At 45.1% G+C, this 23383-nt stretch overlaps 1 protein-coding gene across 7 annotated transcripts in view; it reads right to left on the bottom strand.

Moving 5' to 3' along the window:
- Window positions 1-23383, bottom strand: part of agap1 (ArfGAP with GTPase domain, ankyrin repeat and PH domain 1) — a 959457-nt gene that overhangs the window by 186024 nt on the left and 750050 nt on the right. For all 7 annotated transcript variants that reach the window (XM_038787582.1, XM_038787583.1, XM_038787584.1 and 4 more), the window contains one exon: window positions 21354-21515. In XM_038787582.1, coding sequence (XP_038643510.1) covers window positions 21354-21515 — 162 coding nt within the window. The remainder of the gene's footprint in view (window positions 1-21353; window positions 21516-23383) is intronic.

The following is a 23383-nucleotide window of genomic DNA, read 5'->3' as shown; positions in this document are numbered from 1 at the left end:
CACCTGTCATAGCCTCATTTCCATCAGTCACTAGCATGTTATTTATGTCTTCCACTGTGAAGACCGACCCAAAAAACCTGCTCAGTTCGTCAGCCATTTCCTCATCTCCCATTATTAAATCTCCTTTCTCATCCTTTAAAGGACCAATATTTACCTGAGTCACTCTTTTTTGTTTTATATATTTGTAGAAACTTTTATATTCTGAGCAAGTTTACTCTCATAATCTATCTTACTCGGCTTTATAGCTTTTTTTTAGTAGCTTTCTGTTGCCCCCTAAAGATTTACAATCCTCTAGTCTCCCACTAATCTTTGCCACTTTGTATGCTTTTTCCTTCAATTTGATACTCTCCCTTATTTCCTTAGATATCTATATTTTAAATTCCACCATATTGTGATCACTCCTTCCGAGAGGATCCCTAACTATGAGATCATTAATCAATCCTGTCTCATTACACAGGACCATATCTTGGATCGCTTGTTCCCTTGTAGGTTCCATTACATAATATTCCAGGAAACTATCGCGGATACATTCTGTAAACTCCTCAAGGCTGCCTTGACCGACCTGTAAACCAATCGACATGTGGATTGAAATCCCCCATGATAACTGCTGTACCGTTTCTACGTGCATCAGTTATTTCCACCTTCAAAGTGCCAGCACCAAGAGAGAACTGAACATCATTTTGGATGGTCAGAGACTGAAGTATAATCCCGACCCTGCTGACTGAGGTATCACCCTTCACAAAACTTTCAAGTAAAGACAGCACCTCTTCAAGACCACAGAACAAAATTTAAATCTGAAGCCTCCTCCTCATGGGGATCACTGGCCAAGACCCTAAAAACCTCTGCTCTTGCCATCTTGCACTCAACTGCAGAATACTGTATCCCAGTATAGTACCAGTTTTCCCACACCAAACAATGTGCAATACCACAATGCGCATCACTACAGGTACTCTTCAACCAACTTACATCCCCTAGCTCCAGTCATGAGCAACACTCCACTCTGCCACCCCACCACCCATCACATCGGGAGTGAAGTTGCAACAGGCAAACTACTGGAGAAAGCCTTACTACATCCCAAGTCTGCCCATATTCAAGGATCCCCTCAGCACACCAGCAGTGCAGTTTCTTTCACACCACCCCATCAGGTTAAATCCTTCATGCCGAGGAGTACCAGCTGAGGACCAACAATAGGAAGATTAGCAGGAGATAACATCCACCAGGAACCACTCTCTCATTGGAGACCCCACTGCTTTTCCAGCATCTTCAATCTTCCACAGAAAAGTGAGCCCTTCTAAACCATTTTTCGACTGGCAAAGGCCTCTATGCAGCCACATAACATCAGTGGGGTTGCCAACAGCATCCAAGCTGCAGCTGTGGTGCAGTTCAAACAATGTGGGACATTGTGGAGGAGTGTCCACTGCGTAAACTTGGAAGGTGGGCTTAAAGAATTTCATTTGGTCATTGACAAGGCTATAACTTGGCTCAATGACTAATAATAATGTTTATTATTGTCACAAGTAGGTTTACATTAACACTGCAATGAAGTTACTGTGAAAATTCCCTAGTCGCCACATTCTGGCGCCTGTTCCGGTACACAGAGGGAGAATTCAGAATGTCCAATTCACCTAACCGCACGTCTTTCAGGACTTGTGGGAGGAAATTGGAGCACCCGTAGGAAACCCACGCAGTCACGGGGAGAACATGCAGACTCCGTACATAAGACCATAAGATATAGGGGCAGAATTAGGCCACTTGGTCCACTGAGTATGCTCCGCCATTTACTCATGGCTGATATTTTTCTCATCCCCATTCTCCTGCCTTTTTCCCATAACCCCTGATCCCTTTATTAATCAAGAACCTTTCTATCTCTGTCTTAAAGACATTCGTGATTTGGCCTCCACAGCCTTCTGCGACAAAGGGTTGGTTTAGCACACTGGGCTAAATAGCTGGCTTTTAAAGCAGACCAAGACAGGCCAGTAGCACGGTTCAATTCCCGTTCCAGCCTCCCCGAACAGGCGCTGGAATGTGGCGACTAGGAGCTTTTCACAGTAACTTCATTTGAAGCCTACTTGTGACAATAAGCGATTTTCATTTCATTTCAGAGTTCCACAGATTCACCACCTTGGTGGCTGAAGAAATTCCTCCTCTCAGTTTTAAAGGTTTGTCCCTTTAGTCTGAGATTGTGCCCTCTGGTTCTAGATTTTCCCACTAGTGGAAACATCCTCTCCACGTCCTCTCTATCCAGGCCTTGCAGTATCCTGTATGTTTCAATAAGATCCAACCTCATCCTTCTAAATTCCAACAAGTACAGACCCAGGGTCCTCAACCGTTCCTCATATGACAAACTTTTCATTCCAGGGATCATTCTTGTGAATCTCCTCTGGACCCTTTCTAAGGCCTGCACACCCTTCCTTAGATATGGGGCCCAAAACTGCTCACAATACTCCAAATGGGGTCTGACCAGAGTCTTATACAGCCTCAGAAGTACATCCTTGATCTCGTATTCTAGCCCTCTCGACATGATTGCTAACATTGCTTTTCCCATCCTAACTTTGTACGTTCACCTTAAGAGAATCGTGAACAAGGACTCCCAAGTCCCTTTGTGCTTCTGATTTCCTAAGCATTTCCCCATTTGGAAAACACTCTATGCCTCCATTCCTCCTTCCAATGTGCATAACCTCATACTTTTCCACATTGCATTCCTCTTCTTTGCCCATTCTTAGCTTGTCCAAGTCCTTCTGCAGCTCCCCTGCTTCCTCAATACTACCTGTCCCTCCACATATCTTTGTAGACAGTGACCCAAGCGGGAATCGAACCCGGGACCCTGGTGCTGTGAAGCAACAGTGCTAACCACTGTGCTACCGTGCCCCTCTTTGCATCTGCTAAATACATAAATAAATCTGCGCAAGCGCAAAGTATTATGGTTCCTAACTGTCCTTGAGTCCCAATGACCATTCGAGGTAAAGTATACAATATCGACATGGAAATGGAAAAGTAATGTTACAAAGTGCAATACTGGGGAAAGTAGAAAAAAAAACGAAACACAGCAGAGTGCAAAGACAAAATGCATACCACAGAGAGACGCATAAACTCCTGTGGGGCTGATAGCTAGTACACATATGTGTTAGTGTGTGTACATCACTGTACCTGATTCAAGCCTTGAGCACACCACAGTTTGCCTGCACCACAATTTTTTTTTCAATTCAGTTCCTCCACTTCCATTAATTTTCAGGCTAGCCTAAAAATTTCAATCAATTAAAAATTATAACCATCCATTTCCAGAATGACTGCGCTGTCTACTGCCAGCCTGGCTGCATGCCAGCACGCAGACAAATGCTATCAGTGTTTCTGACTATCACAAGTGCACAGAGGCCATGCATAATTGACTAAAAGATGGGCTAAAACTGTGGCCAATCAGTGTGTGATCAAAACCCGTGGAATATTCAGTGCTACTTGATTACAGAATACATATCCTTTGCTCTCCTCCCCTGAACACATCATGAAATCTCTTCAAGGTCCAGAGTGCCATAATATGATCATTACTGTCAAGCAGTATGAAGTGCAGACTACGGATTTCAGGTTAGAGTCTCATACTTCACAAGAGCAATTTCCTTTTATTTTACTGCGTTTGAGATTGCACTCCATTAAAGCACGGCGGCAAAAGGGCTGCTTAACGATCATTGCAGAGCACACAAAGCAGAATGTGTGTTCTGGAACAGTGAGCGTAGTTCGACAAGAAATAAAGCTTTTTTTTCTTCCCCTTGTGGCTGCATTAAAACTTCTCAGGAGTAAATGGTGAAAATCTACACCCAGAAACTAGAAAGTGACAATAGGCTGAGCCCGCAAGCATCCCACAGCCTGCGGGACAGTCAGAGCCCCTTTCTTCCAGATCTTCTGAGGCAGAAGCTTCAAGTCAATGATGGAAATCATGGCCACCAGATCCATTCCACTGCCCAATAAGACCTTCCGAAACAGGCTGCACTCAAGCCAAGGGGAGGGTTTGCTTGCGGGATCTCCTTCTGCCTGCTCTAGAGTCTAGCCTTCAACTGATGTGATGCCTGATCGTTCGCCCCATGGACTTCAGAGTCTATGGAAAGTGAGTCAATCCAACAAGATCATATTCACAGCAGGATGAGGGATTTTCACAGCAACTTTATTGCAGTGTTAATGTATGCCTACTTGTGACACTAATAAAGATCATTATTATTAGATGTATCCTCATTAACATAGTTCCCCCTTCTTTGAATACAGCCGGCAGATCAAATATCACGCACTATCCCCAATCTCGTCCTGAACTATGCCAGCTCGGTTGAATATCGCTGGTACAACCGGTCACAAAGGGAAGTGAGGGGAATCATTGAAAGAAACCATCTCTTCACTTGTCCTGGTTAGATTTAGAGAGCCAATCTTTCTACCTCTCCTAGAGGCACACTTTCAATGAAACACAGTGCTGCAGCACGGGGCCCTGGCCAAAGGGGAGGGGCGGACCAATACGGAGAGGTGACTGCTGAGGACGATAGACCGTGGGAACACCAATCAGAGCCTTGGGAGCTCTACGTTTGCTGATAGGCTCATTCTTGAGCCCATCAGCAGGCAATACCGAACAACAACGGGCTCTGATTGTGGACAAGCCTTTAGAGCGAGAAAACAGTTTGCCAGACTTTGCGACGTGATGGAGACTTAGAGCAGTTCCGACATGGATCTCCTGAATTGATATGAAGTTTCCGAGCAAGAGCCGGGAGGTGGGTAGAGCGGCTGTCGAGACATCATTCGGATGGGGCTTGACGTGGGGGCCCCCAACAACAGGGAGAGCGCGGGGCCTCCAAAAGTGCAAGTCCACCTCTTACTAAAGCAGTGATGGACAACCTAGGTTAGTGAGTGGGCCGCATGAGTAGCCCTCCTGCACCTCAGTGGGCCGAAAAATTGAAATCAGGCTTGCTCACTAACCATGATCCCATGAATAAGATTTTATATATTTACACACACCGGACATTTTATAATGAGTTATAGATAACACTTAATCATTAGAACTGTCATCAACTTCAAATGGTTAAAAACAAAATAAATATTTACACTTTGGACCCAGATGGAGCGCACAGCTCTCACAGTCAATGTTGTGAGCAATCAGCATGCATCTCACTTCACTTGCCCTTGCTTTATGCGCAGATCACTTCAGTCGTATCGGTAGGGAAAAAACAATTTGGATGGAAATCAGCAGGATGTGGCGACCCTGCATATGGGCAATGGTCAACAAAATATATTGTGGATCACACTCAAGAGATCTGATGGGCTGCAGGTTGCTCTCTACTGCACTATAGCACTCCAAGCCACTGTTGTGGTACAACTGAAAGATAAAATGGGCTTGCCGATGTTCAGCTTTTGCAGTAGCTCAGTGGGAATGAAGGGCTTGTCATATGAGGAGCAGTTGAGGACTCTGGGTCTGTACTCGTTGCAGTTGAGAGGGATGAGGGGGATTTCATTGAAACTTACAGAATACTGAGAGGCCTTGGTCGAGTGGACATGGAGAAGATGCCTCCACTAGTAGAAGATACTAGAACCCGAGGACACAACCTCAGACTGAAGGGATGATCCTTTAAAAGGGAGATGAGGAGAAATTTCTTCAGCCAGAGGGTGGTGAATCTGTGGAACTCTTGGTCGCAGAAGGCTGTGGAGGCCAAGTCACTGAGTGTCTTTAAGATAGATGAATAGGTTCTTGACTAATGAGGGGTTTATGGGGAGAAGGCAGGAGAATGGGAATAAGAATCAGCCATAATTGAATGGCAGAGCAGACTTGATGGGCCGAATGGCCTAATTCCGTTCCTAGATCTTATGGTAGCACCCTTGCCTCTCAGTCAGAGGTGGTCAGTTCAAGTCTCACACCAGAGATTTCCAAGCTGACACACCAATGCAATACTGAGGGAATGTCATGGTTAGCAGTGTCCCCTTTCGGATAGGATGTTCAATCGAGGCCAAACATGCCCTCTTCAGCTGGATGCAAAAGATCCTATGGGGCGATTTAAAAGAAGTGTCCTGACACAGCTGTCTTGAGGTTGTAAATGGCGCTATATACATGCAAGTCCTTTCATTTTGAGTGCAACTTTTGATCTATCAGATGCTTTCCATAACTCCACCCCGCAAGGAAAATATTCAGGTATCTCACATTGCCTTTTATTTTGTATGCATGTCATTACACTGCCAGACATCTGTAAACAATACAAAATAGTCTTTTAGTGCTCACACTCCCTTTTCTTGGTTGTGTACTATTAGGGCGGCACGATAGCACAATGGTTAGACCGAGTTCAATTCTCGGCTTGGATCACCATCAGTGCGGAGTCTGTACATTCTCCTTGTGTCTGCATGGATTTCCTCCGGGTGCTCCGGTTTCTGAAAGACGTGCTTGGTAGGTGAATTGGACATTCTGAATTCTCCCTCAGTGTACCCGAACAGGCGCCGGAGTGTGGCGACTAGGGGATTTTCAAAGTAACTTCATTGCAGTGTTAATGTAAGCCTACTTTTGCCACTGCTAAAGATTATTTGTTTTTCTTTTATTTAGAGTACCCAATTCATTTTTTCCAATTAAGGGTCAATTTAGCGTGGCCATAGGGCAGCACGGTGGCACAGTGGTTAGCATTGCTGCCTACGGCGCTGAGGACCCGGGTTCGAATCCCGGCCCTGGGTCACTGTCCGTGTGGAGTTTGCACATTCTCCCCGTGTCTGTGTGGGTTTCGACCCCACAACCCAAAGATGTGCAGGTTAGGTGAATTGGCCATGCTAAATTGCCCCTTAATTGGAAAAAATAATTAGGTACTCTAAATTTATAATTAAAAAAAATAAATTTAGCGTGGCCAATCCAACTAACTTGCACATTTTTGGGCTGTGGGGGCGAAACCCATGCAAACATGGGGAGAATGTGCAAACCACACGGACAGTGACCCAGAGCTGGGATTGAACCTGGGACCTCGGCGCCATGAGACCGCAGTGCTAACCACTGCACCACCGTGCTGCCCCTGCTAAAGATTATTATTAGATATTGCATTGCCTTCTATGAATTATTTTTAAATATAAATTTAGAGTAATTATTTCTTTTTCCAATCTAGTAGCAATTTAGTGTGACCAATCCACCTAACCAGCACATCTTTGGGTTGTGGGGGTGAAACCCACGCAGTCACGGGGAGAATGTGCAAACTCCACAGGGACAGTGAACCAGGGCTGGGATTCGAGCCCAGGTCCTCAGTGCCGTAGGCAGTAGTGCTAACCACTTTGCCGTTCTTGCATTGCCTTCTATGATGATGAAATCATAATAAAAAGTATAAATTACCATTGTGTTTCATTCAGTTGTAATAACTGTGGTTATTGGCTTTTTTTTAAAAAACACCCACGCTCACCCCTACCCTCTCTCTCGAGCCCTCATGGGAGGAGAGCAGCGAAGCAGGAGCAGCTTCAAGAGTCATATTGAAGAGATCATGAATTGTGGAAGTTCCAGCTCAACACTTCTGTTCTATTGTCACTTGCACATCCACATCATCAGTGCTCCGGTTTTCGATTGGATCTAGATCTTGAACGGGAGCGCAAGTCCAGTAGAAGGAAGCGGCGAGGGGAAAAGTCAGGGAGTGGGAGGTTCGACGACAGGGTGCGTTGGGGAGGGGATGAGCCCACAATTCAGAGATCAGGGAGCGAGGAGAGGCTGCATCAAATAGTGCCAACCGGGTTACACAGGCAACAACGCTAAAACGAGTCTCACAACGCTTGTATTACATTGACTTACTGACATTTAAACAAAACAATATTAAACAGGGCAATGTTAAATGAGATCTTACTGCGCTGGACTTTCGTAAAGACCCATTTGGTTCACTCATGTTCTCACCCTTTTTGGCCAATTCCCACTCCAGACCCACAGAAACATGGTTGACTTTTAATTGCCTTCTGAAATGGACAAGTAAACTATTCAGTTGCAATCAAGAAAGCTGGCTCAGCCGGCTCTGGGTCACTGTCCGTGTGGAGTTTGCACATTCGCCCCGTGTTTGCATAGGTTTCACCCCCACAACCCAAAGATGTGCAGGGTAGGTGGATTGGCCGTGCTAAATTGACCCTTAATTGGAAAACATTTATTGGGTACTCTACATTTATTTTAAAAAAAAGAAAGGTGGCTCAGCATCTCAGGGGCAATTAGGGATGGTTACTAAATGCTGAACGTGACGGGGCATCTACATCCTGTGAATTAATTTTAAAACATTTAAAAGTGAAGCCTTCATGTCTCGGGAGCTGTACCTTAACCACGAGTGGAAGTTAATCTGATCCACGGGAGTACTGTAGAATGGGGGTGGATGGCGGGGGAGCACACAAGCCCTCAGACTTATTGGGAAAGAAAGGAGATCAAGTCACTTTCCTGACTCTGTTCAATTCAATCAGTGGTTGGGAAGGACGAGAATGGTCTTTCCTTCTCAGAGGCCAATCAAAACTCCTAATAACCAATTAAGGGAGGGTCCAAGACCACTCAGAGAAAACTGGAGGCCTCCCTGTGGACTGGGTGGGGAGGCTGGGGGAGGGAGGGTGGGTGGGGAGGCTGGGGGAGGGAGGGTGGGTGGGGAGGCTGGGGGAGGGAGGGTGGGTGGGGAGGCTGGGGGAGGGAGGATGGGTGGGGAGGCTGGGGGAGGGAGGGTGGGTGGGGAGGCTGGGGGAGGGAGGGTGGGTGGGTGGGGAGGCTGGGGGAGGGAGGGTGGGTGGGTGGGGAGGCTGGGGGAGGGAGGGTGGGTGGGTGGGGAGGCTGGGGGAGAGAGGGTGGGTGGGTGGGGAGGCTGGGGGAGGGAGGGTGGGTGGGTGGGGAGGCTGGGGGAGGGAGGGTGGGTGGGGAGGCTGGGGGAGGGAGGGTGGGTGGGGAGGCTGGGGGAGGGAGGGTGGGTGGGGAGGCTGGGGGAGGGAGGGTGGGTGGGGAGGCTGGGGGAGGGAGGATGGGTGGGGAGGCTGGGGGAGGGAGGCTGGGTGGGGAGGCTGGGGGAAGGTGGGTGGAGAGGCTGGGGGAAGGTGGGTAGGGAAGCTGTGGCCCTCTTGATTAGGCACTGTGGTCCATGGCAGGTTCTCCCACCAATGGCAAAAACTGACTTGCAGAAGCACCACCCCACCCTCACCATCATTAACGACCAGCCACCCCCCTCCCCAAAAACCTCTCCTCGTCGGTACCTGCCTGACTGGCCCCCGCGAATCTGACCCCGGTCATCTGGATTCCAGGGTCTCGTCCATTGCTGCTGCTCCTGTCTGGTTGCAGTTCCATCTGTGGCCATCATTCCCAGTGGCGCTGTTGGGACTGAAGAGCTGCAGGCCCTCCAATTGGGACGGGGAAATCATAACCCTCAAAAGAGCAGGTGCCATGATGACAGATATTTAATTTCTTACTGCACAAAGACTGGAGTTTGGAAAGCCGGAAACAGATCTGGCAGGGGTTGTCCTCGGCTTTCCGTCCCACACTTTCATTGACATGTAGTGCAGCACATTCAATCAATATCTTCAGGGGAGATGTGGGAACATTTGGGAAGATCAAAAAAAAGTTGCAAATGGGTTTAATTATTACAAATCTATGGAGACCCACATTATCAGTATGTGCAGTTGAGCCCAATGCATAAGGAGAGGGATATGGATAGATGTTGTGGAATTCGCATAATAATAGTAATAAGGAAAAATGTGTCCAGGCAATTTGGGTGGGCAGAATGGAAGGTAAAAAGATGGACTAACTAGTGGGCACTGTCTTTTCTCTGCCACTCGACATACTGTTATTGTTGTTCTAATGCCATTTTGGGAAGACAGTGACATAGTGGTAATGTCACTGGGCTAGTAATCCAGAAGCCCAGACTAATGCTCTAGGGACATGGGTTCAAATCCCACCATGACAGCTGGTGTAATTTCAATTTAATTAATCAATAAATCTGGGATGTAAAACTCATCTTATAATGGTGACCATTAAACCTTCATTGATTGTGTTAAGGACCCTCCTGTTCATTAGTGTCCTTTAAGGAAGGAAATCTGCAGCCCTTACCAAGTCTGGCCTACATGTGACTCCCAGACCCACAGTAACATGGTTGACCCTTAACTGCCCCTCTGCAATAGTGGAGTGAGGTATTCAGTTGTGGCAAGCCTGCTACAAAAGAGGAGAACCACATGGACTGCTGTGCTTGGAGAAGGTGTCTCATCACCACTTTCTCAAGGGCAATTAGGGATGGGCAACAAATGCTGACCAAACCTGTGAATGCTCACATCCCATGAAAGAATTGAGAAACAAAATGCAATCTCAAAGGAAATGACCTCTTTGATGAAGACACAAACACTGACTTCTTTTTGCTTTCAGATCTAAACATGAGTGATTGCCTGGCGGCAGCTGGCACAGGCGTGGGAGGGGCTTGCTGAGATGCAGGCCAATGCACTTTACTGGACCAGAGTAAAGGAAGATTTTCTGTGCTGCACTTGATCTGAGAAATATAGATAATGATCCTGAGCACCAAAGACACTTAGCACTGATAGCCCTCCCTTTGGACAAAAATAAAGAGAGATATGCTCACCAGCTCTAGTTAATGTCAATACACCCATGCTAAAAACTACACTTTCAAGTACTTTGCCAACAGACCTGAATTGATCTCAGGCTGAAATAAGCCAAACACTGCGGATGCTGGAATCTGAAACAAGAACAGAGGATGCTTGAAAAACACAGCAGTTCTGGCAGCATCTGTAATAAGAGAAAGCAAAGTTAACTTCTTGAATCCGTTCTGACAAAGAGCCAAATGAACTCGAGATGTTAATTCTGCTTTCTCTCCTTAAACATGATGCCAGACATGAGTTTTTCCAGCATCCTCTATTCTTGTTTGATCTCAGGCAGATCACTTTTCAGCGTAAGAATAGTTGCTGTCACAACGCAATCTATCCAACTTATGCAGGTCACTGGAAGCTCCACAGTGGAAAAGAGGTTCCAAAATTTTGCAAATACAACATTGAATTGGCTAAAAACAAAATCAGTGAGAAACACATTCATAAAGAATTCTCATGATCCGCCTCACTTTTTCCTTGGTCAACTTCTGGAATATTTTGGTTTTGAAATGAGAACAAATGATATTGTTGAAGAAATGAGCTGGGAAGAGTTGCAGCAGTGCAAAGGAGCTGATTCATCAATTAAGATCATTAACATGGGGCTGAGGTATGAGTTAATAAACCCTACACATAAAGATTATATGAGGATGCTGGGATAAGCTGATGTCGGGTCTTGGTCATTAATAAGAAGTATTGCCAACCCGGCAGGGTGAATGAACTGGATTGATACCAGTAGAGATACAGTCCATGATGAAGGGGGTGACTAGGAGTTTTTTTTAAAATTTAGTGTACCCAATTAATTTTTTCCAATTAAGGGGCAATTTAGCGTGGCCAATCCACCTAGCCCAGGGGTGGGCAAACTTTTCCGTGCAAGGGCCGCATTCAGAAATTCACAATTCACAAAGGGCCGCATAGTATATTAAGTAAAATAATTACTTCACCCGGTTATGATTGTGGGCGCCTCATATAGAACATAGAACAGTACAGCACAGAACAGGCCCTTCGGCCCTCGACGTTGTGCCAAGCAATGATCACCCTACTCAAGTCAACGTATCCACCCTATACCAGTAAGTAACCCAACAGCCCCCCCACCCATTAACCTTTAAAAAAAAATAAAAAAAAAAAAAAAAAATTTTAAAAAAAAATATATATATTTTTTTTTTAATGACTTGGTGGGCCGCAGAAATACCTTTGGCGGGCCGCATGCGGCCCGCGGGCCGTAGTTTGCCCACCCCTGACCTAGCCTGTACATCATTCGGTTGCGGGGGTGAAACCCACACAAACACGGGGAGAATGTGCAAATTCCACACGGACAGTGACCCAGAGCCAGGATTGAACCTGGGAACCTCAGCGCCGTGAGGCTGCAGGGCTAACCCACTGCGCCACTGTGCTGCCCTGAATAGGAGTATCTTAGCTGAATATGGTGAGGACTGGACTGATCAACATTATTTTTCAGGGTACTTCACTGATCATGGGCGGCACGGTGGCGCAGTGGTTAGCACTGCTGCCTATGGTGCGGAGGACCCAGGCTCGATCCCGCCCCTGCGTCACTGTCCGTGTGGAGTTTGCACATACTCCCAGCGTCTGCGTGGGTTTCATCCTCACAACCCAAAACAATGTGCAGGGTAGGTGGATTGGCCAGGCTAAATTGCCCATTAATTGGGTTAAAAAAAATTGAGTAGTCTAAATTTATTTTTTAGAAGAACTTCACTTATAACCATAATGTATAACCATACATTTCAACCATATACATTGACTCTTGCACTGTCAAAATTAATACATCCACCCTGCTAGTTAATCCCTTGAACAACACCTGATGATGCGATGATAATCTTTAATAATCGTAATCTTTATTGTCACAAGTAGGCTTACATTAACACTGAAATGAAATTACTTGTGAAAAGCCCCTAGTCGCTACATACCAGCGCCTGTTCAGGTACACAGAGGGAGAATTCAGAATGTCCAAATGACCTAACAGCACGTCTTTCGGGACTTGTGGGAGGAAACCGAAGCACCTGGAGGAAACCCACACAGACGTTCTCCACACAGGGAGAATGTGCAGACTCTGCACAGACAGTGACCCAAGCCAGGAATTGAACCTGGGACCCTGGAACTGTGAAGCCACAGTGCTACCCACTGTGCTACCGTGCTGCCCAGTGTTGGTTTAAACAGAAAACCGTTCAAAACCTAAGACTAATTGCAAGAATCTGTGTGTGTGTGTGTATGTGTTTATACATTGGGGTTGGGGAGCAGGGAGGGAAAGCCAACGATAATTCTTTAAAAACTGTTCTCAAAGGAGCCCTGATCGTGGCACTCGCTCTTTAAGTGCTGGTTATGAATGACTGTAATTAAGGTGGAACATATATGAATGGATTCTTAATGTGAGGTTTTTCAAGATGGGTTTCTGCAACAACCAATCACTGCTATGAAAAATTAGGCAAGTGAATTTTGTACCAAAGCACATTTTCCACATGAAGCAATATTCACAGTCTTGCAATGAAACAAGTGAACGAGATCTCATCCTGTCAGCAAGGTCTCGTCCTGCCTTCCATAGTTTGTGTTGAGCTAACGATTCACCCCCTCACCAGTGAAGGTTCAATAAAAGTCTCCTGACCTTCAGTGATTTATAGATTTTAAGTACACTAGCTAGACATTTTAATGAATTTGTATACTCAAATACTCTTAAGGAGGCAACTGACTTGTGTATTTAACCTCTCACAGTTGGCAAATAATGAGGTAACAGTCAATTCATTTTGTGCAAGTTATGCCCCTGATCAAAAATCGGCACTGACAAATGTTAACATGCGTGTCATTGAAACATTATTTGCTGCCAAGCTTAATACAGTTGTTTACCAGTTGTCACTACAGGCTTTGGGAATGCACCTGATGGGCCCTTGGGAATCAGTTACCCTGTCACCAACCATTTGCATAAATCAGTGGCTATTCATCTCAGAACCTGGCAAATCAAGATTACATGTCTAACCAGGAGTTTTAATCTGTAATTTATAATGAACCCTACAGCATTGTCCTAGACAGTCTCTGAAAATGGTTTATCAGTCACTGAAAACTGGGGTTAAAATCAAGAACAGAAATCAGAAAGGTCAGTGAGATCCCATGAGAGAGATAACTTTAGGCAATCCCTAAGCCTGCACAAATCCAACCGGAAATGGGTACAAAATGTTCAAATTGGAGTGGGGTGGATGGGGAACAATGTCAGTCATTGTCACATCAGGAGGAAACCATGTCAGCAAATCAGTTATTAGTAAAAGTTGCCGAACAGTATACAGACATTCAAGAGTTTTATTAAAACATCAGCTTCCCCAGTGACAAAGTGAGGTACAATATGAAGCCAAACAGATGTGTCTGGGATAAATGTTATGAGCCAAGAAACCATATTTGAGCCAGGTGGCAATTGACTTCAGTACTCGGTTTTCCCTCACTTGAGTACAACTTCTTGGAAAGCAGTTGTGATGCCTGCCACAGGTGACTAGCTTACCTACACACATGGCTATTCGGACAAGACATTGAAGGTAACCCATGCATCCCACATGAATCGGCACCTTCAGAAGAGAAAGGGGGAATATCCTTTCATTTAAAAATTTCTAAAGAAAATCCACACTTTTACAAGGGATTTAACTTACCTCTTCTCCAATGGTCACCTCCTGACCCAATTGACATTTTCACTGCTGCATAACGTGGCACACAAACAAATGGATTGTGTCAAAATATTAGGTGGGCATCAAGTGTTGCTACAGATGATCAACGCAAGTTGAATTGTGGGGGAATGAGCCATCTTAATCTTCCAGTTGATAAGTTTAGTGAAACAAGCAAAGCAAGTACAAAATAAGATTTCTAAAAAAGTCTCAAATAGCAGGGCAGCACAGTAGCGCAGTGGTTAGAACTGCTGCCTCATGGCGCTGAGGACCCGGGTTCGATCCCTGTCCCGGGTAACTGTGTGTGTGTGGAATTTACACATTATCCCAGTGTCTGTGTCGGTCTCACTTCCACAACCCAAAGATGTGCAGGGTAAGTGGATTGGCCACACTAAATTGTCCCTTAATTGGAAAAAAAATAATTGGGTACTCTAAATTTATTTTTAAAAATAAATAAATAAATAAGGCTCAAATAAATGCAAGGAGCACTGAAAACTCAGGAGACTGGTAGAGCTATAAAAACCATCAAAGAGACACTAAAGAATGTAAAAGTCGCAATAAGAAAATACAGTGGAGAAAATTGCAAAGAATATCGAAATGAAATGAAATGAAGGCTCGCAGCAGAAGATTTTATAAATAGGTTAGGAGAAAGCGAGTGGTAAAGGGGAATTCATGCCCATTTGGGATAGATGCAAGCAAGAGTATACTGAACAACAGGAAATGCCAGACTTCTTAAAGAAGAACCGTCTATTCGTAATCACAAACAAAAACGTAATAAAAAGAGAAAGTGCTGGAAAAACTTAGCAGGCCTGGCAGCATCTGTGGAGAGAGAAACAGAGTTAATGTCCAATATGACTCTGTTAGGAACTCAAATTCCATTGAGTTAAGTTCTGAAGAAAAAACATTGGAGTCGAAAGGTCACTTTCCCCAGATGTTGGGTTTTTCCAGCACCGTCTGTTTTTATTACAGATCTAGCATCTGCAATATTTTGCTTTTATATTAGGTGCTGGACTCAACAGCATGGAAACCACCCCCCGGAAAATTCAACTTAGATGGGCAAGCCAAGTCTCCAGTGTGGATGACTACCGAATCCCAAGCATAGTTTCTATGGGGGACTGTCTCAGGGCAAGCAACATTAAGATGGCCAGTACAAATGACATTGGGACATCCTGAACAAGAGCATTACAGATTCATGTACTACAAAATACTGCAGCAAACTGGCTCACATGGTGTCAAACGCTGAAATCTGATTGAGCATGTTCTATGCCAAACTCACAACATCTAATATGCCCAAAAGAAGGCCAGAGGTGACCCAGCTACAGTAGACCCCCCCCCCCCCCCCCCCCCTCGCCCCAAGCACCAACAATGATGAACTGTCAGATCTGGGGACTTCCATGCCAAGTCCGCATCGGACTCTTCTGATGTGAGAAGACCCACAGAAGGCAATGAAAGCACTTAGAGCTTGGATTCACTTGAAAAACAAAGAGTTGTGAACTTAAAAGTAAGTTACAGCGAGAAACATAATGAGCTTGGCAGTAAAATCAAAAGTAGTGGAGAAAATAACAGGACTTATGACAGACAAATTTCCAGGACCTAATGGTTTCAACCCTGGAGTATTAAAATAAATGTTAATTATTATTGACTTGGTAGCTATAATTTTCTAAATTCAGGAATTATGCCTTTTTTATTGGAGATTTGCAAATGGCACTCGAGTATCCAAGAAAGGAGAGAGACAGGGAACAATCTGATACCTACAGACTGTTAGTATAATATAATTAATGGGCAAGTTACTGGAATCCATCAGCAGGGACACTGACTAAACACTTTGATATGAATGATCTGATTAAAGAGTGTGACTTTGTGATAGGCAGATCTTGAATACCTTTCTGGTTCATCTGGTTACATTTTCGGAATAGGCCACTAGCATCGTGGATAAGGGAGTCGCGATAGATGTTGTCTATATAGACTTCCATAGGGCATATGGTAAGGTTCTGTGCAAGAGTTTATTAGTAAAAATGACAATGCAGGAATTGGAGGTAACTCTATGTCTTGGGTTGGTAAAGGATGGAAACTTGGAGAAGGGAGGGTGTGGGGAAGAATTAAGGGCATATTCTGATTGGCAAAACTTGACAAGTGATGTTCCCCAGGAATCTGTACTGGATCCTCAGCTTTCAGATGCACATTATTGTCTTGAATAAAGGAATAGAAAGTTGTATGTCCAATTTTTCCACATAAACCAGTAAATTCTATAGATGTAAGAGGTAAGGACATGGACAGATTATATGAATTGGCATAACTGTGGCAGATGGAGTTCAATATGGGGAAATGTGAGACTCTTTCCTTCGGATCAAAGAAAAACATTTTCTGAATGGTCAGAGACTAGGAATATCCATTTATATCATAGAACCCCTACAGTGCAGGGGGCCATTCGGCCCATCGAGTCTGTACCAACCCTCCGAAAGAGCACCCTACTCAGGCCTACACCCCTGCACTATCCCCATAACCCCACCTAACCTCTAGACACTAAGGGGTGATTAACATGGCCAACCCATCTAACCTGTACATCTTTGGACTGTGGGAGGAAACTCAGGCAGACACGTGGAGAACATGGAAACTCCACACAGACAGACACCCAAGGTTGGAATAGAACAGGGGTCCTGACACTGTGAGGCAACAGTGCTAACCAACGCGTCACCCTCATCCTTCACATTCTCAATGTTCAAAAGCATACTTAATGATTTATTTCTGAAGTGTACTCACTGTTGTCGTATAGGTTAGCCGCAGCTAATTTGTGCATGAAGCAGCAATGAAATAGGAGTTTTTGGTGGGGTTGATTGAGAGGTAATCTTGGCCAGGAGGGCCGGGGGAACTCCCCTGCTCATATCCAAATAATGTCAAGGGATTTTTTAAATGCAGCATTGCACTGGAGTATCGGCCTAGGTTTTGTGTTCAAGTCTTTGCAGTGGGGGGTCTTGAATCTACAACCATCTGAGTCAGAGGCAGCAGTGCTCCCCCTGAGCCACCGTCACACTACTGAACTAACATAACTACAAGTTTCATATCAGGATACAGTTGAAGTACTTGGCGAGGCCTGGCAGTTCACAAAGATGTTGGACACCTTTACCAGTACCCAGAATGATGACTGAGTCTTGGTACGGCACTCAAATGAAATCTTTCTTCGGAAAGAAATGCTAATGGAGGTTTCAAATATCTGGAACCAATAGTGAAGTTTAAAGCTCTGCAAGTTAACGATTGATTAGCTGATCTGAGTGATGTGTGAAATGAAAACGCAAAAAAAACACAATTTCTTATCAATTTAATATTTTGGGTTATGCCTGCTGATTTAATCACCTATATTAGTAATTGCAATTTTTATGGTTTAAAGAAAGAGACTTAATATTTTCTCATTTGCGACTCTTCTAAAGCTTGGACTCTGACAGTTAGATTACTTACAGGTCATATCCATTTGATTTGCTCCATAGAGCAAGAGAGAAGTGGCGAGGCAGTACCGGAATGTCTTACTGCAATGGCATCACATCCCACCCAAAGGGAAAAAGGTTTGGGAGGAACCATTTTATCCATTTTAGTGGTGAAAGAAAGAAGGAAAATAAAAACTGCTTATTGTCACAAGTAGGCTTCAAATGAAGTTACTGTGAAGAGCCCCTAGTCGCCACATTCCGGCGCCTGTTTGGCGAGGCTGGTACGGGAAGGACCAGTATGCTGGCAGTTAAACAAACAGAACTTCAAGATTTACAACATCTATGATCCCAACCACTGCACCCGCCCTCCCCTCTCCCACCAGGCCCCAAACTGGTTGACAGGATGTGGAATGTCAACATTGCAATTTGATATCAGAAGCAATGAATTGCCATTTTTTTAAAAACACTGCCGGTTTGGTGTTGTGCTGTCATACAGCAAACACATGAACTCCACCAATATGATATTTTGATAAATAACAGCTAAACATTCCAAGATGCCTTGTCAAACAAACAAATGTGACACCAAGCTACATAAGGGGATATTAAGTCAGATGCCATAAGTTGTAAGGGTTGTCTTAAAGGAGGAGAGTGAGGTAGAGTCGGGAGGCATAAGGACATATTCCAGAGCCTAGGGCCAAGTCGAGTGAATGTGCAGCCACCAGAAAGTGGTGCGATTATAAATCAGACACCTGGGGCAGGATTCTCTGTTCCCCACAGCTAAGATCGGGAATCCCAATCAGGTGGAGGGTCCCGCACTGGACGGAAAACGGGATCAGCGCCAAAAGGCAAACCCATCCCCTGTCTCTGCTCCCATCGGTGGGAACATGCAAACAGTTGATTTGAATTGATTTGAGTGCAATTAGCGGGCTGGATGTCCAATCTCTTCCTCCCCCGCTATGCTCCAACCCCCACATTGGGAACTCCACTATGTGGGCTTCAATGTAAGTATTGCCAAGCACTGTCCTGATGGAATGGACCCTGAAGGGGTACAGCCCATTGCTCATGTGCCCCTCTGCCAAAGGAATAGCATCTTATCTTCTGGTTAGGCACGCTACAGCCTTCCAGTCTCAACATCGAATTCAACCACTTCAGATGGTTAGCTCTCCCCCACCTCAACCCCTTTGTTTTCATTCCATTTAATTTTAACTGTCTTTTACCTTTTATTTATTTCTTGTCTTTCTTTATATATATTCCCCCCCCCCATCTTATCCCCCCCCCCCTCTCCTTACCCTTTCTCCCCTTCCCCCACATCTACATCTGTCACAGCTTACCCTCTGATTTTGGTTTCTCTGCTGTTTGGCCTTTCCCACCTTTTGTTCTTGGCTGGTTTAACACAGTGGGCTAAATAGCTGGCTTTTAAAGCAGACCAAGGCAGGCCAGCAGCACCGTTCAATTCCCGTACCAGCCTCCCCGAACAGGTGCTAGAATGTGGCGACTAGGGGCTTTTCACAGTACCTTCATTTGAAGCCTACTTGTGACAATAAGCGATTTTCATTTCATTTCATTTCTCTGAGGACTGCCATTAGCATTCTTTCCCCTTGCTTTCTGTGGCTACTAGCACACTTTTCCCATGTTTTCTGTGGCTATCACTCATCTTTCATTCCCTCACTCCACAGTATAAATATTTCCCACTTTGCCTTTTAGCTTTGACAAAGGGTCATCTGGACTCGAAATGTTAGCTCTTTTCTCTCCCTACAGACGCTGCCAGACCTGCTGAGATTTTCCAACATTTTCTCTTTTGGTGCCACTTCTTCATGAAGGGTTGGGGGTTCACCCCGTGCCAGCGGGGGAGGGTGGTGGCCAACATTTGCGTTGTGGGAGGGCTGTCAATTACGGGGCAATTTAGCGTGGCCAATGCACCTACCCTGCACATCTTTTGTGTAATGGGGGTGAGACCCACGTAGACTCGGGTAGAATGTGCAAACTCCGCACAGACAATGACCCGGAGGTGGGATCGAACCTGGGTGCTTGGTCCTGTGAGGCAGCAGTGCTAACCATTGCGCCGCCGTGTTGTCCTGGGGCACCCTTTCAACATGGAGGTCCCACCCAGTAACTGCAGAGAAACTGCCGTGTCCGGCACTATGCATATTTTTGTACAGTCAAGCCAAGAAAGTCCAACCCTGACAACACTCCTAGTGCCAGCGGGACACAGTCCCGATTCACCGCTGGCGTGAGCACTTAGACTCCAGAATGGAGAATCCAGGCCCAGATCTTCTCACGTACCCTGTCAGCATCACCGTGACACATAGCACAGAAACATCTCATCATATACAACAAGAACGTGCATTTATATGGTGCCTTTAGTGTTGTAAAATATCCCAAAGTGATACACAGAAGCATTAACAAACAAACAAATGCAATCAAACAGCTCATAAGCACATTGTTCCCATGTCAAAGTGAAGACTATATTTTTGGAACACACCATAACAATAGACCACATGGTCAAATCCAACTTCCATTTCAATTCATGCCAGCTTCAGGGACACAGTTTTGGGAGACAGACTTGATTATCTGGGACCGTTTTGAAATGGCGCTCATGTATTTCCAGCATCATCTCCTGACACCTCAATGCTGGCAATTAAAGACCTGATTCATAGATGAATTGTTGTTGCGAAGGGTGTTTGCTGCTCAGAACCATATTTCAAATCCACCTGCACTGTAGCTGTAAACTGTAAGCATTGCAGAGTTGACAGAAGAGGCAAAGAGGCATCAGGCCCTGTCAAGTTTTAGTCTTCTTAAGGCAGGTAAAACTTGCTCAAAGGGGCACTGCAAAAGGAAAACACTAACGAGGCTTGTGGGAACACACCCTGTGATGGTGTCTCTGGATCGTTGGTTCGAATTTGGGATTCAGCCAGGGAGTAAATGCATCAACTAGCATCTGTAGAAGAGCCAGCTTTGAAGAAACGCAAGATGTTTCTGTTTACATTAAAGGTGCTAAATAAATGGAACTGTTATTGCAGGTTGTGTGATGTCTGACAAAGTAGCAGTGGAGGTCTGACAACTGGCTAGAATGTGAGCACAGTTGCAGAGAGAGAATGAAAACAACTGGGTCACTAACTCTTGATCACTCGCTTGTGCCCACTGCAAGAATTTCTTGTGCACTGAATGGAGCGCCCACTTGAGCAATGCCGTCTCTTGAGAGGCAGCACTGACCAGAAGAATGGAGTAAAGCACAGGGCTCCCAGCACTATCCAATCAAGATGATGGACAGCTGACCTACACCCTGCCAAGCAGAAGAGTTCAAGAGCAATACAGAGCAATTCACCTCTCGCTTTCTCAAGCAAAGGAAAAGATACCCGCACTCCAACAGCTCTGCTGTTTTCAGGAACCCACCAAGGGATGAATACGTGAAGAATAAACCCATGTCCAGCCTTTCTGTATGAGCAAAATTCCCAATCCCAAGAACCACCAAACTGAATCAACTCTGTCATAAATACCACATAAGCAATTTTAAAAATAGGCTAAATTATGACGCAATAGACTTGGGAATCTTTTCAAATTGGAACACAGGTGCAAATAAATGGGAATCTGAATGACTGAGTGCCCTGGACTCTGGCTCCCTTTCTTTATATCAAGGACCCCCTAAACAATTTGACTGTAGTCAATGATGAACAGTATTAAGGAATGCTAAAGAATAAACACAGTGAGTTACCTTCTGCTGTGCCTGTGATGCCATCTGCTTTGAAATTACTGGTGCTCTTCTTCCTGCGATGTTTCTTCCTGTTGGCATGGGGCGAAGGTGGAGGCTCTAGCTTGGGGCTTGTTGTGCTCGATATGCTGGGGCTTGAACAGACGGAATCTCCCAGGCCGGTATCTTCAACAGAAATTCAAAAGAAGACATAATGAGAAATGATTCAGCGCAATGACTTTCCAACACTTCTGACACGTGGACTAAAGGCAAATCCTAACTCCAGCTAACTGGGATCACATTGGGAATACTGGCAGTACATACGGTCTCAGATCTTCCAAGTATTTTATATACCTTTACAGAAGACAAAGAATTGCTGTATCTCATCCTTCCTGCAGTCAATAAAGATATGGAGGATTTAGGGTGGTTAATGCTGCCTGGACATATTCCTGGAGGTTTTGTCAAACAGGGCCATAAAGTCATTATGGCGGAGAAGGAGGCTCTTCTAATCCTTATCGACTCTCTGTAGAGAAAACTGGTCAGTCACATTCCCCTGCTCTATCCCCATATTCCTGAGTTTACTTGCCTCAAGTGCTCATCCAATTTTGTTTTGAAATTATTTATCACCTCTGCTTCTACCAAAGCCTAGGCCATTACTACTCAGAGTAAAATGTTCTTCCTCACATCCTGCATCTCTTGCCCAAAATCTGAAATCTGTGTCCCCTAGTCTTTGTATGATCTGTTAATGGAACAGCTTTTCTTTATCTACCTACCTAAACCTTTCATAATCTTGTTTACCTCTATCAAATATCCCTTCATTTTCCTTTACTCCAAGGGGAATAACCCAGTTTCTCCAACCTAACCTTGTCACTAAGATCCTTCATCCTTTGAACCGTTCTGGTAAATCTCCTCTGCACCCTCTCAAGGACTCTCACATCCTGGGACAGCACGGTGGCGCAGTGGATAGCACTGCTGCCTCATGGCGCCGAGGATGCAGGTTCGATCCTGGCTCTGGGTCACTGTCCGTGTTGAGTTTGCACATTATTCCCGTGTTTGCGTGGGTTTCACCCCCACAACCCAAAGATATGCAGGCTGTAGCCATCTGGGTTGGGCACTGCCAGTATACAAAATGGATGATTGAAATGACTGTAGGGAAATATGGACAATGTTAGGAAAGCAAGCAGTCTGTATGCGTATTGAGAAGGCAACTCCCAGACGAGACTGAAACTGTAGGTCAATTAATATATTGATGGCCCATCTCCGGGAACAAAGGAAAGACACTCAAGTAACCAATCTAGCTCCAGCCATCCCGGCGCCAGTTCCCCAAACCGAAAGCGTAAACAAAGCCAGGCCAACGGCCACCCAGAACATGCCCAGCCATCAGGGCACCCACCCCTTTATTGATCAAGATCAATACGAGTGAGCAAGATATGGCCAATTAATTGGGGCTAAGTTCAAAGCCCGCCCAAAAGCGCGCGAAGCCCCTTCGGGTATAAGAAGGAGCCCGAGAGAGAATCGCTCTCTTGGACTCGGTTCTCTGAGCGGAGAGACCCGTCCACCAGCTGCACCAGAAGCAAGTAAGTCCAAGGTCAACGCTCGCTATCAGACGGACGACCTTAGCTGTTCTCCTGTACCTCTTCGAACCCAACAACCTCAGATCCGAACAATGGCCATTGTTCCTCTGACTGAGTGGGCACCCGAAGTTAAGTATCGGCATTAGCGTTAGAGATAGTTTAGTTTGTAGTATTTGTTCATGAGTAGATATTACTGTGTGTGTAAATAAATAGCATTGACTTTGAACTAACTAACTGGTGCATTGGTTCTTTGATCAGTATTCGGGTTTGAACCTTGTGGTGGTATCAAAAGAATACTGGTGACTCTAGAGCAAACATAATTAGGATTAAGGAAGGCGACCATATTGACCACTGTATTTATAACCAGATAAACATAGCAACAAGGCGAGGTGGATTGGCCACATTAAGTTGCCTGTTAATTGGAAAAAATGAATTGGGTACTCAAAATTCTTTTTTAAAAGGACTCTCTCATCCTTCCTA

Source organism: Scyliorhinus canicula, chromosome 2 (genome assembly GCF_902713615.1).
Source record: "Scyliorhinus canicula chromosome 2, sScyCan1.1, whole genome shotgun sequence".
Taxonomy (NCBI): domain Eukaryota; kingdom Metazoa; phylum Chordata; class Chondrichthyes; order Carcharhiniformes; family Scyliorhinidae; genus Scyliorhinus; species Scyliorhinus canicula.
Note: the sequence above shows the minus strand (reverse complement) of the source record. Positions and strands in the feature narration are given on the sequence as shown.